This window comes from Moschus berezovskii, chromosome 12, assembly GCF_049115385.1.
Source record: "Moschus berezovskii isolate FMDL1 chromosome 12, NW_MosBer_1.0, whole genome shotgun sequence".
NCBI lineage: Eukaryota > Metazoa > Chordata > Mammalia > Artiodactyla > Moschidae > Moschus > Moschus berezovskii.
Window position 1 is genome coordinate 5,861,576 of NC_142471.1, and position 25,991 is coordinate 5,887,566.

The window sequence follows — 25,991 nt, forward strand, 5'->3', positions numbered from 1 at the left end:
ATGGACCATTCTCCATATGTGACACAGTGAGGTGGGTACTACTGTTCAATATGTTATATGAAAATAATATGATTAATCGAGAAAAAAGAATAGGAGTTTTTGTGGCTATGCCTTTGTAGGGACCCTAGAAACTAAAACAGTCTTCCTTCTCATTGGTGAGAAAAGTGGTTTCTTCATGGTGAGGTGACTTTCTCATGCGCAGTTTGTTTTATCTCATGTTAAAACTATGCAGGTGGAATTGCCTGCAGGGTGACACTGGGTCAGCCTCCCAGCCCCGTCCTTTGGGACTGGGTAAGTCACTTAGTCCCTGGCTTTCTCCTTCATTATAAAACAGAGATGTTGATAGCTGCTGCATGAAGTTGTTAGGAGTGAAGGCGATCTGCTTATAAAGTGTGTTAGTCCCTGGCCACTAGATGGTGCAGAGCGTAGGGATGGTTATGATTTTTTTCCTGGGAAGTCCCGTGAGGGGATGGGCATGGTCCCTTGGGAAGATGTCCCATCAACAGTCTGATCTGTGTCTGCTGGGAACCGGGGGCCAGAGCCGGCAGTAAATCCGCATGGGACCCACAAGCCTCGACGTCTAGTCTGGTCCCACGGTGCTGGGATCAGAGGACGACTGGGTTCTTATCTGCCAGGGCTGACTGTCAGCCAGCAGACACCATTTCAGCCCCAGGATGGTTCTTAAAGGTTGGAAGATGCCAAGGTGCGTCATAGCACTCTGTGGCCAGATGCTGGTGTGGGGGGGGCCCGGGGAAGCCCGCGGGGACATCCAGGAGGAACCACCAGCCTCCTCCGGCAGCATGTGTGGTTGGGGGCGGCTCTCGCCCAGTGTGCGCTCCATGCTGAGGCGTGGGTCGGGTCATCTAGACATCCTGGCCAGCCTAGGATTTTACTCCCCGGGGACACAGTCAGCATGCCACCAGACTGCCAAGAGATGCTGAGACTTAAAGCTTGGAATAAACACACACAAAAGTCTGATTGGAGTCCTGCCTTTCCTTCAGTAGGACGGTCAAGGCATCGGGCTTGCTCGGCTGTGACTATTTTCGCCATTTGCGTCTCCAGCCTCCCCAGGACTTGTGGCTCTTTGGGGGCAGGCTCAGTTGTGCTGCCTGTGTTCTGACCATGGCCCCCTGCTTCCCTCCCATCGCTTTTGAGACTTGCTGTCCCAGACAGGCAAGCTCAGGAGGCCAGTCTGTGATGTTTAAAAAAAAAAAAAAGGCAACCTAATACCACCAGAAATAGGTATTATTTAAATGATCCAAAATAAAGCAGAGGCAACTTTAATTAGCTTTTTCTTGGTTCAGTATTTTGGTTGAATGAAATTGCTTATTTTATGTTTACATTTTCTTTGTATCCTTAAAAAGGATGCCTAAGGATTAAACAAAGGACCAAAAGAATCACACTATTTTCAGCTCTATGGCAAAGCTGGTATAAAGCTACTTCATTGTTGCCCTAAATTGATTTAATCTTTCTGGAAAGCAAACTAGCTGAGTGTAACCAAAGCTAGAAAATTATTCATAGCTTCTTTTGCCCCTGGCTGGTCAATTTTAGGACTCTCTCCCAAGGAAATAGCTTCTCCCTCAGAACCAACAGAGGGACTAAAATATGCTTTGCACAGAGAAGGTTTTCCTGCTTTGTGGCAGTGAGAATGTACAATCAGTGGAAATGCAGGCTGTGGAGAGGGGCACGGGGCGCGGCAGAAAGGACCGCAGTGATCCTGGGTTATGCTGGGGTGGGGGAGGGATGCCGGGAGAACGGCTGCTCCCTGGGTGGCAACCACATGGCCTAGAGCCACCTAGAGTCCTCTGCGGGACCCTCACCCCACACCCACAGCCCGAGGCGAGGGGCCAGGCCAGGCTCCCAGTGGCTTTCAGACCAGGGCCCTCGCGCTGCACGCGCTGTGTCCTCACCAGCTCCCAGTCATGAGAACGATGGGAATGGGGTGAATGTTCACTGGCTTCTTTTTTGTTTCCTTTTAAAGTGAAATTTATACCGAAGAGAAAAAAACAATTCTGAACATAACTACTTCTTTTATTAAGCTGGTGAGTATATGTTCATTGTTATTTAGAAAAACAGACTGACTATAGGCTTCTGAGTAGCTTAGCCTCTGGTAACTGACTCTCAACTGAGCAAGAATAACCCAACTTTTCATTAAAAATCCCTGAGTTTTTTTTTTTAACTTTCTGAGATTTCTATAGTTTCTGTATAAAGAAAGTCCCTAATTCTGGACACAATGGAGATTTTATATAAGCAAAGATTTTTAAATAAGGCATTTTCAGTTGGTAGAAAACAGCGTCTGCATGTGCGTCCAGGTGTCTGTGCAGCAGTTTAACGCGCTGGGTGAGTGCTCGCGGGTGGACGTGGTAGCGCGGCTGGGAGCCCTGTGCCTTGTGTCGGACCTGTTCGCGTGTATTCACGGCCATGGCCACACACATTTGCACCCACTAAACACACAGACCGGGGAGCTGACACGTTCTTTCATGTTGTTTCTTTGTCTGATCTGAATGCTTTCAGAACCGTGGTTCTGGTGTGCTGGACTTGAGTTCTGTCTGGGGTTTTGACCGCAGACTCCAGAAGGACAGCGTCTACAGGTGTTCACAGTCTTTGGGTGCAGCAGGAAGCCCCAGACACTCCTTAATCAGAGGCAGGCTGGTCGGGACGGCTCGCTGTTGTGAGCGTGTCGGTCTTTATGCTGGCAAACAGGTGGCCAGTAGCTGCTTTCTTCCTCCGCAGTCAGGCATTCATTTCAGAAGGGACTGTTGACACAGTGACCTCGCCCGCACCCTCTGTCCCTGTATCGGCCACCAGTGCAGGGCAGCATCGGCTGCGTCAGCCCAGCCGCGCACCGTTCACCTCCACGGAGAAGAAAAAGATGAGTAACACCTCGTCTCGGCTGCTTGGAGGGAGACAGTGTAGCCGTGTGTATGTAAACGCATGCAGATCAACTCAGCTGAGAGGTAAACGTGAAGTGCATTAGAAACACAGAAGTTTGCGTGAGATTTAGAACCTCTCTTTGATGATTACAGTGGACCCCTCCCTGGTCTTCCTGTCAATAAAAGTAGAAAATATATCTACTGGATAGCAAGCAATGGCAAGCCACTCCAGTACTCTTGCCTAGAAAATCCCATGGATGGAGGAGCCTGGTAGGCTGCAGTCCGTGGGGTCGCTATCGGACACGACTGAGCGACTTCACTTTCACTTTTCACTTTCATGCATTGGAGAAGGAAATGGCAACCCACTCCAGTGTTCTTGCCTGGAGAATCCCAGGGACAGGGGAGCCTGGTGGGCTGCCGTCTGTGGAGTCACACAGAGTCTGACACGACTGAAGTGACTTAGCAGCAGCAGCAGCTTACAGAAAAGTTTGAAAACCAGTGCCCTGAGACTCCCCTCCAGGCTCATGTCTGTTCCCAGAGAAGTCTCCTGACCCCACCCAGCAAGCAGCCCTTCAGGCACAACATGGGCTCCTCCCACCTGTCGGACAGCGTCCCACCCGCTCTGCACCATACAAGGCTCCAGGATCTGCCCCAGCCCTGTCTGTCACTGGTCACCATGGGCACCCCCCCGCTGCAGCCACACTGGAAGAGCTTTGGTGTTAGTATTTAGAATTTGAGCAAAATCTAGCTTAACTCAGCCATTTATTCTGAGAATGTGTTGGTGTCCGTATTTAAGCAGTCTGCGAACTTACAGTGAAACATACTTGGTAAATCAGCTTTACATACCATTTTCAAAATAATCATTTATACAAAGATACATGAACCATGAACTTCCAGATGTTCAAGCTGGTTTTAGAAAAGGCAGAGGAACCAGAGATCAAATTGCCAACATACGCTGAATCATGGAAAAAGCAAGAGAGTTCCACAAAAACATCTATTTCTGCTTTATTGACTATGCCAAAGCCTTTGACTGTGTGGATCACAATAAACTGTAGAAAATTCTGAAAGAGATGGGAATACCAGACCACCTGACCTGCCTCTTGAGAAACCTATATGCAGGTCAGGAAGCAAGAGTTAGAACTGGACATGGAACAGCAGACTGGTTCCAAATAGGAAAAGGAGTATGTCAAGGCTGTATATTGTCACCCTGCTTATTTAACTTATATGCAGAGTACATCATGAGGAACGCTGGGCTGGAAGAAGCACAAGCTGGAATCAAGATTGCCGGGAGAAATATCAATAACCTCAGATATGCAGATGACACCACCCTTGTGGCAGAAAGTGAAAAGGAACTCAAAAGCCTCTTGATGAAAGTGAAAGAGGAGAGTGAAAAGGTTGGCTTGAAGCTCAACATTCAGAAAACTGAGATCATGGCATCTGGTCCCATCACTTCTTTGGAAATAGATGGGGAAACTGGGGAAACAGTGGAAACAGTGTCAGACTTTATTTTTTTGGGCTCCAAAAACACTGCGGATGCTGATTGCAGCCATGAAATTAAAAGACGCTTACTCCTTGGAAGGAAAGTTATGACCAACTTAGATAGCATATTAAAAAGCAGAGACATTATTTTGCCAACAAAGGTCTGTCTAGTCAAGGCTATGGTTTTTCCAGTGGTCATGTACAGATGTGAGAGTTGGACTTTGAAGAAAGCTGATCGCCGAAGAATTGATGCTTTTGAACTGTGGTGCTGGAGAAGACTCTTGAGAGTCCCTTGGACTGCAAGGAGATCCAACCAGTCCATTCTAAAGGAGATCAGTCCTGGGTGTTCATTGGAAGGACTGATGCTAAAGCTGAAACTCCAATACTTTGGCCACCTCATGCGACGAGTTGACTCACTGGAAAAGACTCTGATGCTGGGAGGGATTGGGGGGCAGGAGGAGAAGGGGACGATAGAGAATGAGATGCCTGGATGGCATCACTGACTCAATTGGCATGAGTTTGAGTGAACTCTGGGAGTTGGTGATGGAGAGGGAGGCCTGGCGTGCTGTGATTCATGGGATTGCAAAGAGTCAGACACAACTGAGCGACTGAACTGAATTGAACTGATAGAAATATATTTGTTACTCAGCAGTCGTCAAAGTGTTTATTGTATGTTCCATTGTGTCCCTGCTGTGGAGAAACTATTCAAAGTCCTACCAGCTTTCTCTGGGAGGACTTTCTAGAGAGGACATGTGTATTGGTTAGCTTTTGCTGTGTAACAAATTACCCCAAGATGTAGAAGTATGAAACAACAAACATTTATTATCTCATACAGTTTCCCTGAGTTAGGAATACAGAGATGGCTTTGCTGGGTGGTTCAGGCTCAGGGTCTCTTATGAGGTCAGGGTGCCCTGAGGCTTCCAAGTTCACAGTGATGGTTGCAGGGAGGTCTCAGATCCTCCCTGGCTGTTGACATGTGGCCTCAGTTCCTTATCAGCTGGACCTTACCATCAGCTGCCTGTATGTCCTCACAGCATGGCAGGCATCTTTTCTTGAGAACAGGTGAGCCAGGACGGATGGGTGGGTGGATGGATGATGGATGGGTGGATGGATGATGGATGGGTGGATGGATGGATGGATGGGTGGGTGGATGGGTGGATGATGGATGGATGGTGGATGGGTGGATGGATGGATGAACAGGTGAGCCAGGATGGATGGGTGGGTGGATGGATGATGGATGGGTGGATGGATGGGTGGGTGGATGGATGGATGGATAGGTGGGTGGATGGGTGGATGATGGATGGATGATGGATGGGTGGATGGATGGATGGGTGGATGGATGGATGGATGGGTGGGTGGATGGGTGGATGATGGATGGATGATGGATGGGTGGATGGATGGATGAACAGGTGAGCCAGGATGGATGGGTGGGTGGATGGATGATGGATGGGTGGATGGATGGGTGGGTGGATGGATGATGGATGGGTGGATGGGTGGATGGATGGGTGGGTGGGTGGGTGGATGGATGGGTGGGTGGATGGATGGATGGGTGGGTGGATGGGTGGATGATGGATGGATGATGGATGGGTGGGTGGATGGATGAACAGGTGAGCCAGGATGGATGGGTGGGTGGATGGGTGGATGGATGGGTGGGTGGATGGATGATGGATGGGTGGATGGGTGGATGGATGGATGGGTGGGTGGGTGGATGGATGGGTGGGTGGATGATGGGTGGGTGGATGGATGGGTGGGTGGATGGATGGATGCGTGGGTCAGTGGATGGATGGATGGAAGCCGCTATCTTTTTTCCTAATCTCAGAAATGGCATATCATCCCTTCTGTCATTCTTTGCCATATAGTGCTGGGCAGCATTGTACTGTGGGGGCAGGGTCTGTAGAGGGTGCCAATAAAGCTGGGAATCTTGAGGGCTCTGGGAGGCTGGCTGCCACACCTGGTCCTAGAGAGGTCTTCAAGTATGTGACGTAGTGGGAATGCATTGATGTAAAGTCATTAGAAGGGGAATCTGAGATTCAAGGGCACAACCTACTCACTCTTTTCCCTCTTAAACCAGGACTCCTTCTCTTAATTTTCACTTCTTTCCAGGTTATGAAGTACTCAGGCATCTGCCTGCAACGGTTACATCCTCCCAACAGACAGGGACTCATACAACCCAAAATCCAAAAAACAGAGGCCAGTGTTATTAACAAGGGCTCCCAGGCTTGCTGTCTCATATCTTTCACGCCTGAGGCATATGGATCCTGCTTGTTTCCTGGGTGGATATAAATATAAAACTTGGTTGTTATTGGGACCGTTTGAGAAGAGGGAAAATTGCCAGGAAAACGGGGAGCTTAGGGAACTGCGTCTTCTGGGTGTTGGGGTCCCCAAGGGAGCGCTCCTTATTTCCTCTGCTGGTGGTTTCTGGGTGGCTGGAGAGACCGCCTCCTGCCTCCTGAGGCGGGGCTGCCTGCCCTGCTCTGACTGCAATGAGTGATGGGGGAGAGGGGCTGCAGGCCCTTGGGTGTGACAGCAGTGGGGGAGGGGGCTCCTGGGCCCTTCGCCTGGTGTGACTCTGTCCCAGTCAGTGTCTCTCCCCCAGGCAGGGGCCAGTGGTTGCCCGGGACAGAGCGTCTGTGTCATCGACGAGGTGGGGAAGATGGAGCTCTTCAGTCAACCGTTCATCCAGGCCGTCCGCCAGGCGCTGTCCACACCGGGGACTGTGGTCCTCGGCACCATCCCCGTACCCAAAGGAAAACCACTGGCCCTCGTGGAGGAGATCAGAACCCGAAAGGACGTGAAGGTGTTCAGTGTGAGTACCCCGCGGGCGTGGAGCAGGTGCCCTGAAATAGCGTGTGGCTCTGAAGCGCACCTGTGGCTTCAAGTCACCGTAGCTTTTCCTCTTAGGCTAGAATATAGGCTTGTCTCGCTTCCTGTGAGTTTATAGAGCTGAAATTACACCTCTGCTTGCTGACAAAGCAATCTTGCCTCTGGGGACCGCCGGAGGGTCCAGCTCCTCCTGCTGCCCAAGCCCTGGGCCTTGCCAGCGTCAGCACTGCCCGGCTGCAGTGCTCTGGGCTAAGTGCATCTCTTCCCGGGTGATGAGGTTACAGAGGCAGGCAGTGCTGTTTTATTTTAAAAGTTTCCGTTTGAAACTGACCCCCTGCTGCTTGTGAGGGGAAGGACTTGTGGCTACAGGTTGAGGCACAGATTCCAGATGCTGTGGAGCAGCACCGTCCCAAGAACTTGCCACCACCAGGGTGAAAATGTGCTGCCTGCACCAGGCAGGGCCGCAGCCGTTAGCCACGTGTCATTGTTCACATTTGAATTAAATGACATTAAGTTAGAAAAATCTTTTCCTCAGTCACGTTGGCTGCTTGTCAAGGACCCAGCAGGTAAGACGCTCTGCCTGGAAGTGCGACGCTGGCTCTGGGCAGGCCCAGGAACCTGTCTTCAGGAGCTCCTGGGGCTCTCAGGCCCCTGCAGTGGGAGGAGCCGTGGGGTGGTGCTGGTGAAGGGTGGGAAGGTCGGGGCAGTGGCTCAGCCGGTGCTGCTGGGTTTTGCCCACATACGCGCTTTTCTCCCGTCATCCCTCTGCGTCCTTCTCGGATACTGTCCTTCCTGTGGCACCTTAGTGTCTGGGTCGGTGACAGCCACATCACTGCGCTCAAACCCTCCCCCCACCAAGTGAACCGGTGGGGCTGGCGGCCCTCCTCTGCGCCAGCTGCAGAGTAACCAGGAGCACCTCAGGGCGCTGGTTACTTGTCACCAGGGTCAGCTGCTCTCGGAGGGACATCCACATGTTACGTCCACAGTGTCCAGGGTGCTTCTGGGCAGTTGGCAGCCATTAAGGTTAGAGCAGCCAGGGCTGGAGTGGTGTGTCTGTAAGTCCTTAATTCACTTCTTCGCTCTCACTTGGTGAGTGAGAGATTGAGCATCTCTGTGCGTGGACTGAGCGTCTCTGTGTGCTTGGCCTCGCGCGAGGCCTTGGTGATGAGCGAGACACGAGTCCTTATCCTCACGGAGCTGAAATTCTAATGCAGGGGCTGGATAACAGAAATGTGAGCAGGCAATTCCACAGTTTCAGTTATGGCTAAATGCAAAGAAGGTGAACCCAGGCACTGTGGTCTTTGGGGGCAGGCGGTAGTGATCAGGGGAGGCCTGGGAGCCACACAGGGTCACTTCCTCAAAGGGCGTGACCATGTCTTCAGAGTTTTATGTTACCTTTTCTATGTCTTACCTTGAGTGGCCTTTATATTAGAGTTTTTGGTTGTGATCATAGAGTTTCTGTGGAAACAGTCAGTGAATAATAAAAGATCATGAAAGACAATTAGTCTTCAGGTCAGATAGCTTCGACGCTGGGGGCCTGCAGAGCCGCTGATGCTAGGCTCCAGGGATTGGGTGTCTCTGCAAACTAATAGCCCTGCAGTGGGCTTTGGGTTGACTGTTAAATCGGAAACAAGTACTGTATCTTAAGACAATACCACAGCTTCTCCTCTCTAAGCTAGGAAATTATTCTCTAGGCAAGGTAATCATTGATCTTAATGATGTATAAATAAAGCGATTAGCTTTTGGTTAATTATGCAAGAGACCCCGTTATTCTTGTCTTTCCTGCATTCCTTTGGGGCTCCTGTGAACTTTCTGTGCATATTTTATAAATGAAGAAGCTCACTCATCTGCAGATTTAGGAGTTGGATTAGATATTTATTTGGTCCTTTCTGTTTCTAATACACAGCAAAGTTACCTGAATTTATTTCTGAGAGCATCCTTTGCATCAAATACTTAGTCCATGGTACAAGCACATGTGAGGAGTGTACCCTTCCTTCCAGAAAAACAGACCATGGGATAGTCGAAATCTGGAGATGAGAAGAGAGATCAGTGAACAGAAGGACTGGAGAGAGGTTTCCGGAAGGAAGGGGTTCTTGGGTGCGTTTTTGAAGAGGAAAGAGAGGACAGGAAGGGAGAATGTTCCAAATAAGGAAATAATTTATGTATAGCGTGGAGGGCAGCTTCCCCATGCTGACAGACGATGTGGAGATGGGGCTGCAGTCATGATGCTGGGGAAGCATTCACAGTGACTCAGAGCTGTTCACAGCGTCTGGACTGTCCGTCATAGGGTTTAGGTGAACAGAGCCTTACTTACCAGAAATACAGCTGAGCACATTTCCACTCTGAGAGAAAGTGTTCCTCCTCCTAAGTACAGCTGACAGCCTTGGACGTTGTACATAAAACAGACCTAAGAAGACCTGAATGGTGGATGGAAGAAGGCAAACAGACTGGGGACCTTGGGACCCCAGAACAGCATGGAGACAAAAGTGGAAGTCAGTTGTCATGCCAAGAACCAGGAAGATCAACCTGAGTGAGGAAGAAAAATAGCCAGTGTGCCAACAGAAGGATGACGTGGATGTTGGGATTATAGGGTAGAGATTTTTCAAACAACCATCCTAAACATGTGTCAGTGATCAATTACAACCCCACTCGAAACAAATAGAAAATAGAAAGCCTCAAGCCAAGACATCGAAAGTGTCAGCAAAGATGTGGAAGCCATAAGGCAGACTTCAGTGAAAACTTCAGGGTGTGAGATGCAGTGACTGGATGAGACAGTCCGTGGTGGACCCCGCCAGCTGACGGGGGTTGACAGACTGGGTCAGTGAATGCGGGTGGGAAACAGCAGAGACTGCCCAAGAAAGTGGCAGACTAGAACAGTTAAAAGCCAGAGCCGTAGGCACTGTGAGGCTCAGTGGTACAGAGACCTCCATCCTCATGCACGTTCAGGCATTGACAGTTCCCTTCCTGAAAATTCTGTTTCCCTCTCAGAAGTTTGGAAATGTTTTTCTTATTTATTCTAGAGCTTACTGCTAAGTGTATAGCTACTGAAACATGTTTTAAATATATACCTGTTGGGAGTATAGCTCAGTGGTAGAGCATTTGATTGCAGATCAAGAGGTTCCCAGTTCAAATCCAGGTGCCCCGTCTAAGGTCTAAATTTGGGCTTCCCTTTTGGCTCAGCTGGTAAAGAATCCACCTGCAATGTGGGAAACCTGCATTTGATCCCTGGGTTGGGAAGATCCCCTGGAGAAGGGAAAGTCTACCCACTCCAGTATTTTGGCCTGGACAGTTCCATGGACTGTATAGTTCATGGGGTCGCAAAGATTTGGACACGACTGAGCAACTTTCACTTCACTTCATGAGGTTATTTGAAACCGAATGTCAGAGAACATTTAATAATGATCTCAGTGCTGTGGGGACAAGAGGTGAAGACCTTCACAGGTCCAGATTACAACCAGCAGGCACCCCACTCCAGTACTCTTGCCTGGAAAATCCCATGGATGGAGGAGCCTGGTAGGCTACAGTCCATGGGGTCGCTGAATTGGACACAACTGAGCAACTTCACTTTCACTTGCATGCATTGGAGAAGGAAATGGCAACCCACTCCAGTGTTCTTGCCTGGAGAATCCCAGAGACAGGGGAGCCTGGTGGGCTGCCGTCTAAGGGGTCACGCAGAGTCAGACACGACTGACACGACTTAGCAGCAGCAGCAGCAGCTCTTTACTGCTTCCATCCTGGTCAACAGCATTAAGAAATACTTTTATCCCTGCTGGTCACTTCTAACAAAAAGTACGAGTTTGGTCACATTGGTGGCATTTCCAAAGCATATTGCTTTTGATTTTCTGTGAAATGTCTCCTTGTTGGAGATGCTGGAGAATGCTGCCTGCTGAGGGTACAGGGGAGATGCCTGGAGTCTGAGGATTGGGGGTTGAGAGGCCTGGGCTGGCAGCCCCCAGTCCTGGGACACCTAAAGGCAGTGCTGAGTTCCATCAGTGTGTGGGGACGTAATAGAAGCCTCATCATCAGGGAGAGCTGGCATGCCTTATCCAAGGTTAGTGGGGGCACACCCAGGATTCAGACCTCAGTCTTTCGACCCCAAAACCTGAGCATCAGTGTAGCCCTGCTGTGTGTTAACTTCGAAAGTAGAGATGGTTCAGGTGACTTTAAAAATCTAAGATTCCTAGAGATTATTTGGTTTTTCTACTTTATAAAAATATTGCTGTAACTAAAATCTGTTCTACTGTTCTGAATTCAGAACCATTTAAACTTGTCTTCCGTAAATCCGTTTTTCTTCTTTTAGTTTTTGCCAGTGGATTGCAAGATCACAAAATGGGGGCTGGGTCCCAATTTCCCTTCAATTTGGAAATTTCTAGACCTCCTCTTACTCTTCCTGATCTTGGATATTTTAATCTCAACAGGAATTTGATGCTGTTTCTGGGTCACAGACTCCTGTAAGTACAAAAGTGAAAGTACACCTGCCAACTGCTAATAAGAAGTCAGTAGGCAGGTTTTTTTTTCTTTTAATAGAAATTAACAAGCTAATCCTAAAATTCATATGGGAATTCAGAGGACCCAGTTAAAGCAACCGTGAAAAGGAAGAATGATATTGGAAGACTCATACTTCCTGATTTCAAAACTTACTGCAAAGCTACAGTAATCAAGACAGTGTGGTGCTGACGCAGGGACAGGCATGTAAATCACTGGGGTCGAATCCAAAGTCCAGAAATACACCTTCACATCTGCAGTCAGCTGATTTTCAGCAAGAGTGCCATGACAGGTTAGCAAAGAATAGTGTTTCAGCAAATGGTGCTGGAAAAGTGGACATCCACATCCAAAAGAATGAACTCTTACATCAGACACAAAAATTAACCCAAACTCATAGATCTGCATGTAAGAATGAAACTGTATAACTCCTAGAAGAACATGTAGGAGTTCAGTTCAGTTCAGTTCAGTCGCTCAGTCGTGTCCGACTCTCCGCGACCCCATGAATCACAGCACGCCAGACCTCCCTGTCCATTACCAACTCTCGGAGTTCACTTAAACTCATGTCCACAGAGTCGGTGATGCCATCCAGCCATCTCATTCTCTGTCGTCCCCTTCTCCTCCCACCCCCAACCTTTGCCAGCATCAGAGTCTTTTCCAGTGAGTCAACTCATCGCATGAGGTGGCCAAAGTATTGCAGTTTCAGCTTTAGCATAAATCCTTCCAATGAACACCCAGGATTGATCACCTTTAGAATGGACTGGTTGGATCTCCTTGCAGTCCAAGGGACTCTCAAGAGTCTTCTCCCACACCACAGTTCAAAAGCATCAATTCTTCGGTGATCAGCTTCCTTCACAGTCCAACTCTCACATCCATGTAAACTTGGGTTAGGCAGAGTCTTATTTGATACAACACCAAAAACATAAGTGACAAGGAAAAAAGACTTCATCAAAATTTAAAAATTTTGTGCTTCAAAGGATACTGTCAAAAAAGTAAAATGGCCACCCACAGGATGGGAAAAATATGAAAAAAATCACATATCTGATAAGGAACTTCGTGTATCCCAGGATACATAAATAACTCTTACTATAGTTCAATAATTAAAAAACAAATAAGGTATACCAATTAAAAAAGGAGCAAAGAAACAAAAGACATTTCTCCAAAGATAGAAAAATAGTCGTAAAGCACATGAATATATGTGTAACATTGTTAGTTTTTAGGGCAGTGCAAACCAGAACCACAGTGAGATAGTGCTTCGCATTACTGGGATGGCTATAATGAAGTTAAAGGAAAGAGATGGAAAATAAAAAGTGTTGGTAAGGATGCAGGGAGATTAGTGCCCTCACACCCTGCTGCTGAGACTGGAAAAATGCAGCAGTTGCTCAGAAAGCTACATATGGCATTACCCTGTAGCCCAGCAATCCCACTTCCAGGCGTGTACCCCGAAGACTTGGAAACATGCTCACACAAAAACTTGTGCGCACCGTGTTCATAGCAGCACTGCACATGTTATTCAAAGGCGAGACAAGCCCAAATGTCCGTCAGGCGATGAACAGACAAGGACGTGGTTGGTGTCCTCAAATGATGTACACACCGTCTTCTCCCGCAAGAAGAGGGCATGACGTGGCGACGCACACTCAGCCTGGAGGGATTAACGTCACCTGATGCCAAGTGAAGGAACCCTGGCACACTGGATTCCAGACTGTAGGATTCCGTCTGCACGAAATGTCCAGAACAGGCAAATCTGTCGACACAGACCTTGGATCCGTGGTTGCTGGGGCCTGGGGGAAGGTGTGAGTGGGGTTATTTGCGGAGAGGGGAGATGGAAATACTCTAACGCACAGTGCTGATTATAACACAACTGTGATCGCACTAAAAGCCACTGACTTCTGTCTTTAAGAGGTTGAGTTTTATGGACTATGAATTGTGTCTCAGTAAAGCTATGTTGTATGATGTCTACATGTTTGTTGTTGTTTGGTGTTTAGTTGATAAGTTGTGAACGACTTTTGTGACCCCCATGGCCTGTCCTGGGGTCCCAGAGTTGGATGCGACTGAGCACACAAACACAAAAGCTATGTTGTATACGTTGTATACTCACATAGAAATCCATAGGCAGGACGGCTGAACAAAGAACTGTCCCTGCCCCTTCCTCCTCGAGGGAGACATGGTGTTGCCCTGGGATGTGGAACGCAGTCCCTTCTCTGCTGTGGGCACTGGCTTCCCAAAAGCCCCATTTGCAAAATAATTTTTGCTTTAGAACCTTTAAACTTCAAGGAAAAATAGAGGGTTTGAATTCATGAATCATCCTATTTTTAGGTTCAATAAAATGAAGGCAAAATATGAAACTAGTAATACTTTTGATATGTATTAACTTATAATAATGATCATTGTCAAATTAATTTCCTTTTTTATTCTCCTGCTTATTTAAAACCTGTCAGGGTGCTTCCCACACGGTTTCTAGGAAATGTATGTGGTTTTGTTTTGCTCTCTTGCACATGGTATATGCATAAAGAGACTAGACCATTCAGATATGACCTAAATCAAATCCCTTATGATTATACAGTGGAAGTAAGAAATAGATTTAAGGGTCTAGATCTGATAGATAGAGTGCCTGATGAACTCTGGACGGAGGTTCGTGACATTGTACAGAAGACAGGGACCAAGACCATCCCCATGGAAAAGAAATGCAAAAAAGCAAAATGGCTGTCTGAGGAGGCCTTACAAATAGCTGTGCAAAGAAGAGAAGCGAAAAGCAAAGGAGGAAAGGAAAGATATAAGCATCTGAATGCAGAGTTCCAAAGAATAGCAAGGAGAGATAAGAAAGCCTTCCTAAACGATCAATGCAAAGAAATAGAGGAAAACAACAGAATAGGAAAAACAAGAGATCTTTTCTTGAAAATTGGAGATATCAAGGGAACATTTCATGCAAAGATGGGCCCGATAAAGGACAGAAATGGTATGGACCTAACAGAAGCAGAAGATACTAAGAAGAGGTGGCAAGAATGTACAGAAGAACTGTACAAAAAAGAGCTTCACGATGAAGATAATCACAATGGCGTGATCACTCCCCTGGAACCAGACATCTTGGAATGTGAAGTCAAATGGGCCTTAGAGAGCATCACTACGAACAAAGCTAGTGGAGGTGATGGAATTCCAATTGAGCTATTTCAAATCTTGAAAAATGATGCCGTGAAAGTGCTGCACTCAACATGCCAGCAAATTTGGAAAACTCAGCAGTGGCCACAGTACTGGAAAAGGTCAGTCTCCTCAGCTTAAAATATAGTAAATGTTTTCTGTGTCAGACCCAGGATGAATGCAGTCCAGCCCTGGAACTCAGGGTCTGATCTTCACGGGACCTGAGGCTGAGCTGCTCCTGCAGCCTGGGCATGGTGGGAGGCGGGGGGGGTGAGGACGCTGAGGTCCTTCCTGAGTCATCCTCACCTCCTTTCCCCTCCCGGCCCCAGTGCCTTCCTGCAGTTAAACTCTGGAAAGACTGGCGTTCTCCTGAAAGGGAGGGGCACCTGTGCTGACAGGCGGTACTGTGCTTGTTCCCTGTTCTTGCATTTGCGAACTTGCCTTCAGTGGGCAAGGAGCACGGGAACTGAGCCCTGTAAGCGGCTCCACAGGCATCTCGCTGCGTAACTTTCAGAAGTCATCAGGGGAATCAGAGTGGGTGGCAAAACGTTCATACACTCTTTGCATCCTGTTCATTGGCTTTAAATGAGAAGTCATTCCCAAAGTGTTGTCTTTGCCAGTTTTGACTGTGAGTCTTTTTCTCCCTAACCACGGCGTGGGGAGGTTCTCTGCATGTTATGGGGCTGGTGGGGGACCCCTGTTCCTGCTGCAGCACCAGCAGCTCCTGAGGAGGGTGGCTGGGCTCCAGCAGGACACCTGGGTGGCACTGGCAGTGGCGGGGTGGCTGGGCAGTGCTCTAGGGCTTTTATCATCTCTGAACCTCACTTCTGTTAAGGCTCACTCGATGGGCCCTGACTGTGCGCCTGAACAGCCTGCGCCCAGGACCGGGATCTTGGCTGGTGGGGTTTCCACCTCATCACCCTTCACTTCCCTGTTACACTCCCATTCTTTCCAAGGAATAAGCGCTTTAAGGACTAGCTGTGAAGCCACAGTTGGATGATTCAGAGGAAGAAAACCTACAAGCAGCGTGCTGGCTCTGTTTGCTTACGTGTCTCATTGCACCAACTTCCCCGTACACTGAATGACATCAGAACTGTCCCAGGTGGAACTGCTGGTGTCCAGCGCCCGAGATCCACCCACGGCAGCTCCACGGGAGCTGGGAGAGAAGGCGCGGCGTCCTTGGGGCTGCCTGAGGAGCAGGGCGGGGCCTGGCCCGTCCTTCCGTCTGTCTGCTCAGTGTTGCCTCCTCTCTTCTCCCCGCCCGCCCCTCATCTCTCACTGTTCTTCCCCCTCACTCCCTCTCCCGCCTCCTCTCCCAGCTCAGCGTCTCGCCCTTCCCCTCACATCTGTAAAGGAAGTGATGAAGTGTGCACAACGAAGGGAGTGCCCCATGCCGCTCACGGCCACTGGCCCCTCGGGGCCCACGGTGAACTCTCAGGGGCCAGGGCGGAAGGAGGGAGCTGACGGCCTTGTGTGTCCTCCCGTCCTTCCCCCATGCCGCTGCCTTCCCTCCCTCCTCCTCCTCCTCCCACAGCAGGGGCTTCCTTGGATGCTACCCGCAGGAGTGGACTTGGGCTAACTGAAACATAAATAGGATCAGGAAGCCTCACAAGGCTGTGCCTCTCTCCTCGAGTTGAAGGCAAAGTGGGTGGTCCACCTGTGTGAAACCAAGGCTACCTGGGGACCACTGGGCAGCATCCTGGGACACCACCCTTTAGGGGCCAGGGCTAAGTCTTTCTGAGACTCAGTTTCTCAGGAAGTCCTCCAGGGCCCAGCTTGTACCCCAGGGCTGAGGGCTGCTCCCACAGGAGAATCACCTCCCTCCTATAAGAAGGATGCAGGATGCATGGGGCCAGGCGCTGAGGTCCGCTGTGCATTTCCTCCTGACATGTATTCACCTCCCGAAGCAGGGTCCTGCCACCCCTGGGGGCTGAGTTCCCGCAGTGGGTCCAGGCCTATCTCCTCTCGGGACCACACCTTCCGGACCCACTCAGGTTTCCCAGATGCGTTCACTCCCTGTCAGCACGATTCTCTCTGCTCTCTCCTCTTCGCTGCTATCCACTGGTCAGACCCAGCTCGGGCATAACCACCCACGGCAGTCCTTCCTCTTTGCTGGTCACTGCCCACCGCCCCCATACCCAGTGCCTCCCCAGACTCGCAGGGTCTCAGGGGCCCTCTGCCAGCCTCGCCCTCACTGTTGTTATATGTGCCCCCCATCTGGTCTTCGGGCTCTGAGAGGTCAAGGTCCTGGCTGAAACTTGCCACTCCTGGCACCTTGCCCCCTGCCAGTGCGTGATGAATGTTGTGTGGGTGGCACAGGAAGGCGCTGGTGATGAGGAGAGACCACCCTGCCCCGTGCTGGGGAAACAGCCCCCCACTGGGCTCCCTGCACTCAGTGGGCCTGTGGTAGTGAAAGAAAGATAACACATCATCAAGCAGAGCTTGCATCCGCTCTTGTCCTTTTGTCTGTAACAGTGATAATTGCTGAGCTCACACATCGGGCGCAGGGGGATCTGCGTTCTAGTCTGCCCTGCGTCCCCCGCTGCCTCTGAGATCTCAGCAAAAGCCCTGCTCTCCCCCCACCCCACCCCCAGCACCTTCCTCATCCTTCAGGTGCAGAGTTGACTGGTGTCAGAGGCTTCCTGCCACTCACAGATCTCCTGTATCAGGGAGAGAGGAGTGGATTACTGCCCTCCAGAGAATCCCGGAGTCCTGGTTGTGAGGCTGCTCTGACAGGGCTCGCCTGGCGGGCAGGTGCCCACCTGGAGCTGCAGCTCTTCTGGCTTCACTCAGGCCTTCTCCTGTCCAGGTCAGGCTTCACTCAAGCCGCATCCCAGCCTGCTTCCCCAGCAGCCCTCCCAGGGCTCAATTCACAGCTCTTCTCCTGGTTAAAATCCATCTGTCATCAAAACCCAGTCTCATTGTGTGAGCCGTCCCTTCGCAGAAGCTGGTGGTGGGATTTGAGCCCACCTGCCCCGCTTTCAGGGCGCTCTGGGAGGCCTGGGGTTCCTCGCTGGGTCAGCCTCGCCTGGGCCACACTCTGTAAAGCGTGCGTTGTCTTCTGGGCTGTTCTGTTAGAGTATGACCGGGCAGGGTAGGGAACTGAAGGGAAGGAAAGGGACTCTGAAATCTGCTTTCCTGCTTCTTCCTGTGCAGGTAACCAAGGAGAACAGAAACCATCTTTTGCCAGAGATTGTGACCCACGTGCAGAGCAACCGGAAGTGAAGGCGACGTGTCATCACTTCTCTGCACGTGCAGACGCTTCTTCGAGAGGAGCCCCAGTGCCCTGCCCGACCAGGTTTTATGCCTTTGGTTTACGAAACCTTGGAGGCTTTTCCAAAGAAAGCCTGACAGCTGTTTTCCATAAAATGTTTTAAAAGATCAAATTAGCCTTAATGCTGGATTGATTGTACAAGATTAACAATCCACTGTGGTATATTTACGCTGAGAGATTTCTGTTTATTTCCTCTTGCAGTTGGGCGTGTGATTTGGGTAAATTATGAAAGAAGAAATGGTTTTTGGAGTATTTGATGGAATTTGCCCCCATTGAAGTTTATAAATGTGTTCAGGGGAGGGGGGTGGGGGGAGTTCAGTGCCTGATCATTTTGGCATGTCAGGAAAATTAAACCCCTCCCCAGGAGCAGCTGCAGCCTCCTGCAACTTGGAGTGATAACAGTTATATGATTTTAAGAAAATCTGTATTTCAAAAAAAGCCATTTTCCGTCCTTCCCTGCCCGCATCTTTTACTGTTTATCTGTTTGGTTATTGCTTAATAAAGAGAAATATGATGACTGCAGATACGCGGATCCTGATGTGGGAGGGCTGAGCAGCCTACAGAAATGTTGGTAGCACTGGGTACTCAGCGGGGGTTCAGATCGGAACCCCACTTGGGCCCCATTCACTTACACATGTTCACAAACTTCTGGGCCCCGTTTCCCTTCCAGAAAAGAGGTGAGTGAGTGCCATCAGAGGAGGGCTGCTCCAACCTCATCCTCCACCCAGTCCCCTGGGGAGTGGCCAGGGCCAGAGCTAGGGCTGTTGGGAAGAAGGCTTGCAGAGAGATGAGGTTTGGCTCTGGCAGGGCCCCATGGGCCAGACCATTGAAACCCCAGGACTCACAGAGGATAAGAGTTGCTCTCCCAAAGGTGATGGTACTCAAGCGATAGACATTTCAGTGTTTTTGAATTGCCAGTATATTTTTTAGCCTTCGGCACAGTGCCAGCTGATGCTGTTGCTGGGAGTGTGCATGAATGTGACCACTGGTCCATTTGGGCAGGTGTCGAGCAAGGAGCCTGGCAAGGTGGGCCGTGGGGCAGCAGACAGTGCAGAAGACCCTGGCATCTAAACCGAGATGACAGCTTGCAGCCTGTGACCAGCTCTTAGGATGGTCTGTCTGCCCCACGTGGCTCTCTGAAGCCTCCTCTGCACTGGCCCAGGCTCTGCAGGGTCCCACCTGGAAAGGGTCTTCCAGATTATTAATAGACTTCAGCCTGAGAAAGGTTGCCTGGGCCAGGGTGAGGGCACGGGCATCCCACTCTCCCTGCCTGGATGACATATCCTGGGAGGCTCTGCTGTGACATCCGACAGGCAGGGTGTGACATGAGCTGCACTCAGGGGGACCAGAGGGCACAGCTCGGCGTGGTCTGCGAGCTCCGTGCACTGGGGTGGCTGCTGCTCTGAAGCAGGTAGAGGCTTCTCAGGCGCAGGGGCCCTATTCCTGTGATAAATCTGTCCCCCTCCAGCTTCTACAGCCCTGGGTGAGCCCCCCGCAGCCCTCAGCATCAGGAAAGAGGGAGGCAGGCTGAGTAGATCTGGGCCCCGTGCCCCCAGCACCCTGGCCTGGGGAGCAGGCTGCCCTCTTGGGGCTCCTGCCCCAGCAGGAAGCAGCCTTCACCGGCACCCCTAGCAGGGGCTCTGCAGCTGTAAGTAGAAGGGGACATTTTCCAAAGGAAACCAACACAACGTTATAAATCACCCATATGCCAGTAAAAATTATTTTTAAAAGCATCCAAAGTTTAAAAAAAAAAACAAGGGGGGGAAAAAGGAAAGGAGTGCTTCGAGCCAAAGGCAGATGTGCCTGAGGAGGGTGAGCGTCAGGGCCCCTCGCAGCGCGGCCCTGGGCAGTCGCTGTTGTGGGGAGCTTCTGCACTCACTTGTGACGGTCCTGGCAGGAAGGGGTTTGCGCCCAATCTGAGTCTCTTCCCACGACACCCCCATGCCCCCTTCCCCGGGAATTCATGTTGAACTCTAATCCCCCATGTGATGATATTAGGAGGTGGGGCCTTTGGAGGTGATTAGGTCACGAGGGTAGGGCCCTTGAAAAAGAGGCCCCAGAGAGCTCCCTCACCCCTGCTGCCATGTGAGGAAGCGGGTCTCACCAGACACTGAATCTACTGACAATGTGATCTTGGACTTCCCAGCCCCCCAACTGTGAGTAATTGTTGTTTAAGGCTCCAGCCCGTGGTATCAGATAAAATGAGTTCACAAAGAACTGCCACTCAGGGCCAAGCGTGCACACTGTGTAGAAACAACATTCTATGAGGTTAAAGAGGGAAGAGAGGGCAGGACAGCTGAAGCACACAAACTCGCTGAGCACTAAATCTGTGTGGACCGCTGAGGTGAGGGGCTCCCGCGGAGGAGGGAATCCGCTTACACCTGAGTGTGAAATGCCTGCTATTCAGATACATCCAGATGCCTAGCATAGCTGGGTGTGAGTGCAGACTTCAAGGGCGAATTCACTGAACACACAGTGGACGTATGCAGAGCTCGTGTGAAGAGCTCAAGCTGGAAGCCATGGTCGGACAGGATGAGGCAGAGCTGATGTGGAGGACGGGCGTGCCCAATTGTTCTTTCTTCCTCCCTGTAGCAGCCGCTTCACACACAGTATTTTTAAAAAGGGGAGTTTTTTTGTTTGTTTTCGGTCATCCTGTGCAGTCTTTGTTCCCCAACCAGGGATCGTACCCAGGACAGGGGTAGTGAGAGTGCTGAGTCAACCACTGGGTCACCAGGGAATTCCCCAAAGTAGTTACCTCTGAATAAGCACGTTAGGGAGATGGTCCTCTCTAATCGCTGTCGTGGCTGACGTGAAGGGCCCGTAATGCTCTAAGTTCACTAAGTTACTTCAGGGGCGAGGGGCGAGGGGACGGTGCGCTGGGCCTTGCTCCCCTTTCTCTTCCGTCTGTGTCTGTGTTCTGGGAAGGGCAGGTGGGGGCGGGGTGGGGGAGGACCTGATGGCAGGGACAAAACAGCAGGAAAGTGGAGGAGGCTTGAGAGTTCAGGGAACAGGCCTTGCGATGCCTATTTCAAGGAGCAAGAGAAGTCGGCACGTCAAACAGTCTTAGCGACGGCCTGCCAGGCAGATGGCTTTAACACACGGTACAGAATGTAGACTCAGTAATGCCGGAATAGCCACGTGATTGATATAAAAACCCAGCACTGCGGTCTGTATTATCTTTAAAAGAGAAGTAATTTCGTTCAGCATTCAAATGTAGAAAACAACTCTTTAGCTCAAGTCCAGCAGAACGTTTGAATAACGTCAGTAGGAAATGTCACCTTTGGAAAATCTCTAAATGGGGGCTGATAATAACAGTATTTTGCAAGGAGAACACTCTGATAACAGTTGATCGGCTGAAGATCAGATTAACGAGCTCATGAACTGTAAATATAAAAGTTGCTTACAGCACTTAAGAAAAACACGTGGCTGAGTTGCTGACAGCCCGGAAGAGCCCTGGACGAAGGCCAGCCGTGACCTCACCCGTGGGCCCACGTGTGCACACATGCTCAGCCTGCACACCCAGGCAGCTTTCCTGCCGGGGATGGTGCAGGCCGTGGCAGCCCTGTCTGGGCAGTCTGGCCACACCTCTCCTCCTCCCGCTGCACCCCCAAAGCTGCCAGAGAACAGGATAATAAGCAGTAGACCCAGCAGTTGAAGAAGCAGCTCGTGAATCTCTCGGGGAACAATGCGGGCACGGCAGGGATGCGTTTGTCTTCTCATCTGCATCACCCTGTCCTTATAGACTGGTTTCCTAGCTCTTTGAGCAGCTCTTCCTCTGAAAGCCATGCCTCTGTGTTTCTTACTTCTAGAGATCCAAGGAATCCCATGGATGGAGGAGCCTGGTAGGCTGCAGTCCGTGGGGTCGCTAAGGGTCGGACACGACTGAGCGACTTCACTTTCACACATTGGAGAAGGAGATGGCAACCCACTCCAGTGTTCTTGCCTGAAAAATCCTAGGGACGGGGGAGCCTGGTGGGCTTCCGTCTATGGGGTCACACACAGTCAGACATGACTGAAGTGACTTAGCAGCAGCAGCAGAGGTCCAAGGAGCACCCAGGCTGAATGCTGCTGGGCGTGGGTCATTTTCTTGCCTAATTCAAGTGACCACCCTAATGTAGGGAAGCCGCCCTTTAGTCCTGAGGGCTTGGTTGCCAAGTTGCCCAAGAGAATTTCAGGAACTGCCAGCCAAGTTTGGTTGAGCCAACTTAAAAGAATTGTGCTGAGGTTATTTCAGCTGTTCTTTAGACAGACATCTGCAAATCCATCAGAAATAAGAAAAATGCACCTCTAGGGATCACTAATTTAAGAACGCAATCTGTCTCTGATGATAGACTCTACCTATTGTTATTAATTGCTAATTCTTATTTGAAAAAAAAAAAGTATTACCATCTACTTCCAAGAGATAAGGAATTCTCTACAATACCACCCCCTCTGCCTACACTTCCAATCCCAGATACCTTTAAGAAATTTGTGTGACTGCTTTCAAATTGAGTATCTCTAACTATTGTCTTTCCAAAAGGGATGCCTCACCAGGTCAGTGATGGGTATTTTCCATGGACCCTGTTCTGAGGCCCCTTCTTCCCCCCTCACAGCAGCGAGAATCCACGTTTCTGCTCTACCTGTTGGGATTCTTAAGATGAGAAAAACTGTCTCAGAATTTGCCTACAACATTGTAAATCAACTACACTTCAATTAAAAAAGGAATTAAGAAAAGAATCTGAAGAATAATATATATATAACTGAATCACTGCTGTACACCTGAAACTAACACAAATTGTAAATTATACTTTGTAAAAAATAAATTAAAAAAAAATAATTTGCCTAAATGTCATTCTTACAGTGAAGGGTCAATTTTTTTTTTTTTTTAAGAAAGGACAACAGTTCAGTAGAACTCAAACAACCGAACACAGCAATAACTGTAAACATTTTAATTCCAAAAACAAAGTATGTGCAAATGTCCTGTGACACAGTAAGGATTGCTTGGCTTGGAAACGAGTATGCATTCCTGGGAAGCACACAGGAACGCCAGGAGAGATGGGGCCTGGCTTCCTGCAGGAAGTCGCTGTGACTGCGGTTAGCATCATTCCTAGGTGGCTCTCTGTGGCCTGCCTTGACTAAACTTCTGCACGCACGCTGCTGGGGACAGTTGGCTCCTTTCACAGGATGTTTTGGACGTGACTGCATGCACTGTCACGATTTTTGCAATAAAGCTGTCACTGGTTTATATTTAACATCTGCATAAATATTATCAAGAAGTGAGACGTTTACACGTAGATTGAACATCAGTGCATTGGACCAGCTCATGGTGTGATGCGCACTGCTGTCTGCTTTTTCACGGTAACAGTGAGTGTAAAATGCCAGTTGTTTAGCATGCAGCTGTCTTATCATCATCAGGGCAGGAAGGAGTTATGTGCTCTGCTTGAGTTGTCTTAAGATGTTACATGGCTTTTGTTTGAATTGTCCAGTTCTGGGAAGGGTGCCTCCCACATCCCACCACTCGGGCCACAAGAGCCAAAGGAGAGGGAGACCTGGTGTCAAGGTTTGTTTTCATCACATGAGAGATTTTGCAAGAACCTGAGATCGAGTTGCTTTGTCTTCTTCACAGCATTCATTTTTCCATAGGCCAGATCTCCTGGCTCAAATTTTGTGCTGTTTGGTTCGGGGAGTGCAAGGGGGAAGCCGAGGGGATTGGTCCTTCCCCGACACCATGGCTCCTGGCCCGAGCTCGGCTACTGCTCGTCGGAAGCGCTCTGCGGGGAGGCCGTGTCATCCAGGCCCATGTCCTCCTGGCTCGCTCTTCTACACATCACCCCCAGGCTCTCGGCCACATGGTGATCTCGAAGCAGCCCCTGCTCAGTGACCTCTGTGTGTTCACAAGGCTCAGAGAAGTGCTTCCAAAGAGAAAAGAGAAGCGAGTTTTACAGCTCAGCAAAGCTGATCACCTCCCCTGATGACTATGTCACAGCGGCGGGTGGCAGGGACATGGGGTCAGAGTCGAAAGTAAAGCAGTTACAGAGGACCAAAGGCGGCTGGGCTCGAGGAAGGGCCATGCAGTCCCAGCCACGAGTCTAACACAGTGAGGGGGTGCCTCTGCACACGGGGGCCTATTCTCAGGTAATCTGCAAAGAGATGACCTTGGGTAAAAAGTCATTTGTGAGCCTGGATTTTCTGAGTTTGGGTCAATGTCACTTCATATACACTCAGCCCTGCACCAGTGCTAAATTCTGCAGGTTTAATCCCAAAGAGTAATACCGAGGATTTTTTTATTCTGGCTGAATGTGGTCCCAAGGACTCAGCCATCCTTGTGGGAGAAAGGGAGAGAGAATTTTTCAGAATCCCAGAACTGCACCCACAGACTGTCATAAACACATATTGGGGGCGGCAGAAAGGTATGCCTTGTTATTGAGGAATTGAGAAAAAGGGAAGGAGGTTTGTTCACATTTAGTTGTCTAACTAGGTTAAACTCTTGAAGTAACCTGGGGCTCCAGGGTGCTCATAACCCCTCCCTGAAGGCTGCAATGCCCAGGCTCTTCTTAGGGCAGGTCACACTGGCCCTGGCTTCAAGGTGGCTGGGGTGCCACTGTGTGGCTTCTCCTGGGGGAGGAAAGGCCCCCATCATCCATCTCCAAACACCCACGCCCAGAACCACAAGGCCGGCAGGGTGTGACTCAGCTCCACTGCAGACAGGACAGTGTGCCGAATGTTCAAACGGAACTGGAAGTCTCCAAGCTGGTGCTGGCTTTTGCCTTAATGTCTCCTATTCTTTCCCCCTACAGAAGAGAAAGGCTGGGTATTTATGTATATACTTACTTGTGATGCTCAGGGATTCATCCAATGCCAGCTAGCTAGGGATTCTAGATAAGTAACAGTTTATTTGGGTGAAGCCCTCACAACTCTCTAACATTTAATTGCATAAAGCAGAAGGCCATCTCGGCATCTTCACAGTGAAATCTAGTGGCTAGGAATCGATGAGGATCTCCCTGCCAGGCTGGTGTGCGTCCTTTCCTCTCCTTCCAGCCAGAATGTGAAAAGAGAAGGAAATACAACCGGTCCTTTTACCTGGGCCCATGGAGAGCCTGCCCTCACATCCCGGGTTCAGGGCGGAGGGGACTCTGCCTTCGGGTTCCCTGCAATAACGCCTGCCCGGGCACCACTACGGCAGGACCAGTGCGAGGTATCCTGCCGGCTTCAGGGTGCAGACGTTGCAGCTCCTATCTCACTACTGGCCTGCTACACTGGAAACGCTCCAGGCGAGGTGAGGGGAGCCTGCGGGATGGGGCCCGGGTCCCCGGGCCAGGAACCCTCCCGCCCCCTAGCCCCTCACCCGTGTGGACTGGCTGGCCGCCCTGGCCGAGGGGCCCAAGGTAATGTTGACGCTGCTGGAAGATTGTGTGTCACTGGTGTTGCCCGCCTCGGCAGCAGACAGCCCCGAAATGACCAGGGCGCTGGAAAAGCTCCTCTTGCCAAACAGGAAGCTGAGCGTGGAGCTGGTGGACGAGCCCAGGCTGGACCTGAGGAGGGCCTCGGCCCGCTCACGGACGCTCAGTGCGCCGGCGGCAGGAGCGGCGGGGGGCTGCGAGTGCAGCGACGCGGCCGAGGGGCACAGGGACAGCCGGCTGCCCGGGCGCCGCGCCGCCAGCTCGTGGACCGACGTGGACGTCTGCAGGAAGGTCGGGCGGTTGCCCGCGACCGGGCCGCACGCGCGCACGACCGGCGGCGTTTGGCTTAGGGCCCTGTGGGCCTGGACGGACTGACTCCTGCCTTTTCTCCTGCCTTTAAAGAGAGCAGAGCGAAACAGATAAACAGCAAGGCCCTACTGTACAGCACAGGGAACTCTTCACAATACTCTGTAATAACCTATATGGGAAAAGAATACGAGAAAGGATATAAGTGAAAGTGAAGTTGCTCGGTCGTGTCTGACTCTG

The 25,991-nt window shown here is 50.4% G+C and overlaps 2 protein-coding genes across 4 annotated transcripts in view; one reads left to right on the forward strand and one right to left on the reverse strand.

Moving 5' to 3' along the window:
• The window catches only part of NTPCR (nucleoside-triphosphatase, cancer-related), a 49,020-nt gene extending 30,432 nt beyond the window's left edge, over nucleotides 1-18,588 (forward strand). Inside the window, exons 4-5 of one of the 2 annotated variants that reach the window (XM_055425798.2) lie at nucleotides 6,949-7,158; nucleotides 17,949-18,588. In XM_055425798.2, coding sequence (XP_055281773.1) covers nucleotides 6,949-7,158; nucleotides 17,949-18,017 — 279 coding nt within the window. In that variant the 3' untranslated portion in view covers nucleotides 18,018-18,588. The remainder of the gene's footprint in view (nucleotides 1-6,948; nucleotides 7,159-17,948) is intronic. The other variant, XM_088841836.1, reaches the window with a different exon arrangement.
• Nucleotides 18,589-23,498: 4,910 nt separating this feature from the next.
• PCNX2 (pecanex 2) overlaps nucleotides 23,499-25,991 on the reverse strand; it is a 309,056-nt gene continuing 306,563 nt past the window's right edge. For both annotated transcript variants that reach the window (XM_055424272.2, XM_088842460.1), the window contains 2 exons: nucleotides 25,391-25,839; nucleotides 23,499-23,957 (listed from right to left, as the gene is read on the reverse strand). In XM_055424272.2, the coding sequence (XP_055280247.2) occupies nucleotides 23,796-23,957; nucleotides 25,391-25,839 (611 nt within the window). In that variant the 3' untranslated portion in view covers nucleotides 23,499-23,795. The remainder of the gene's footprint in view (nucleotides 23,958-25,390; nucleotides 25,840-25,991) is intronic.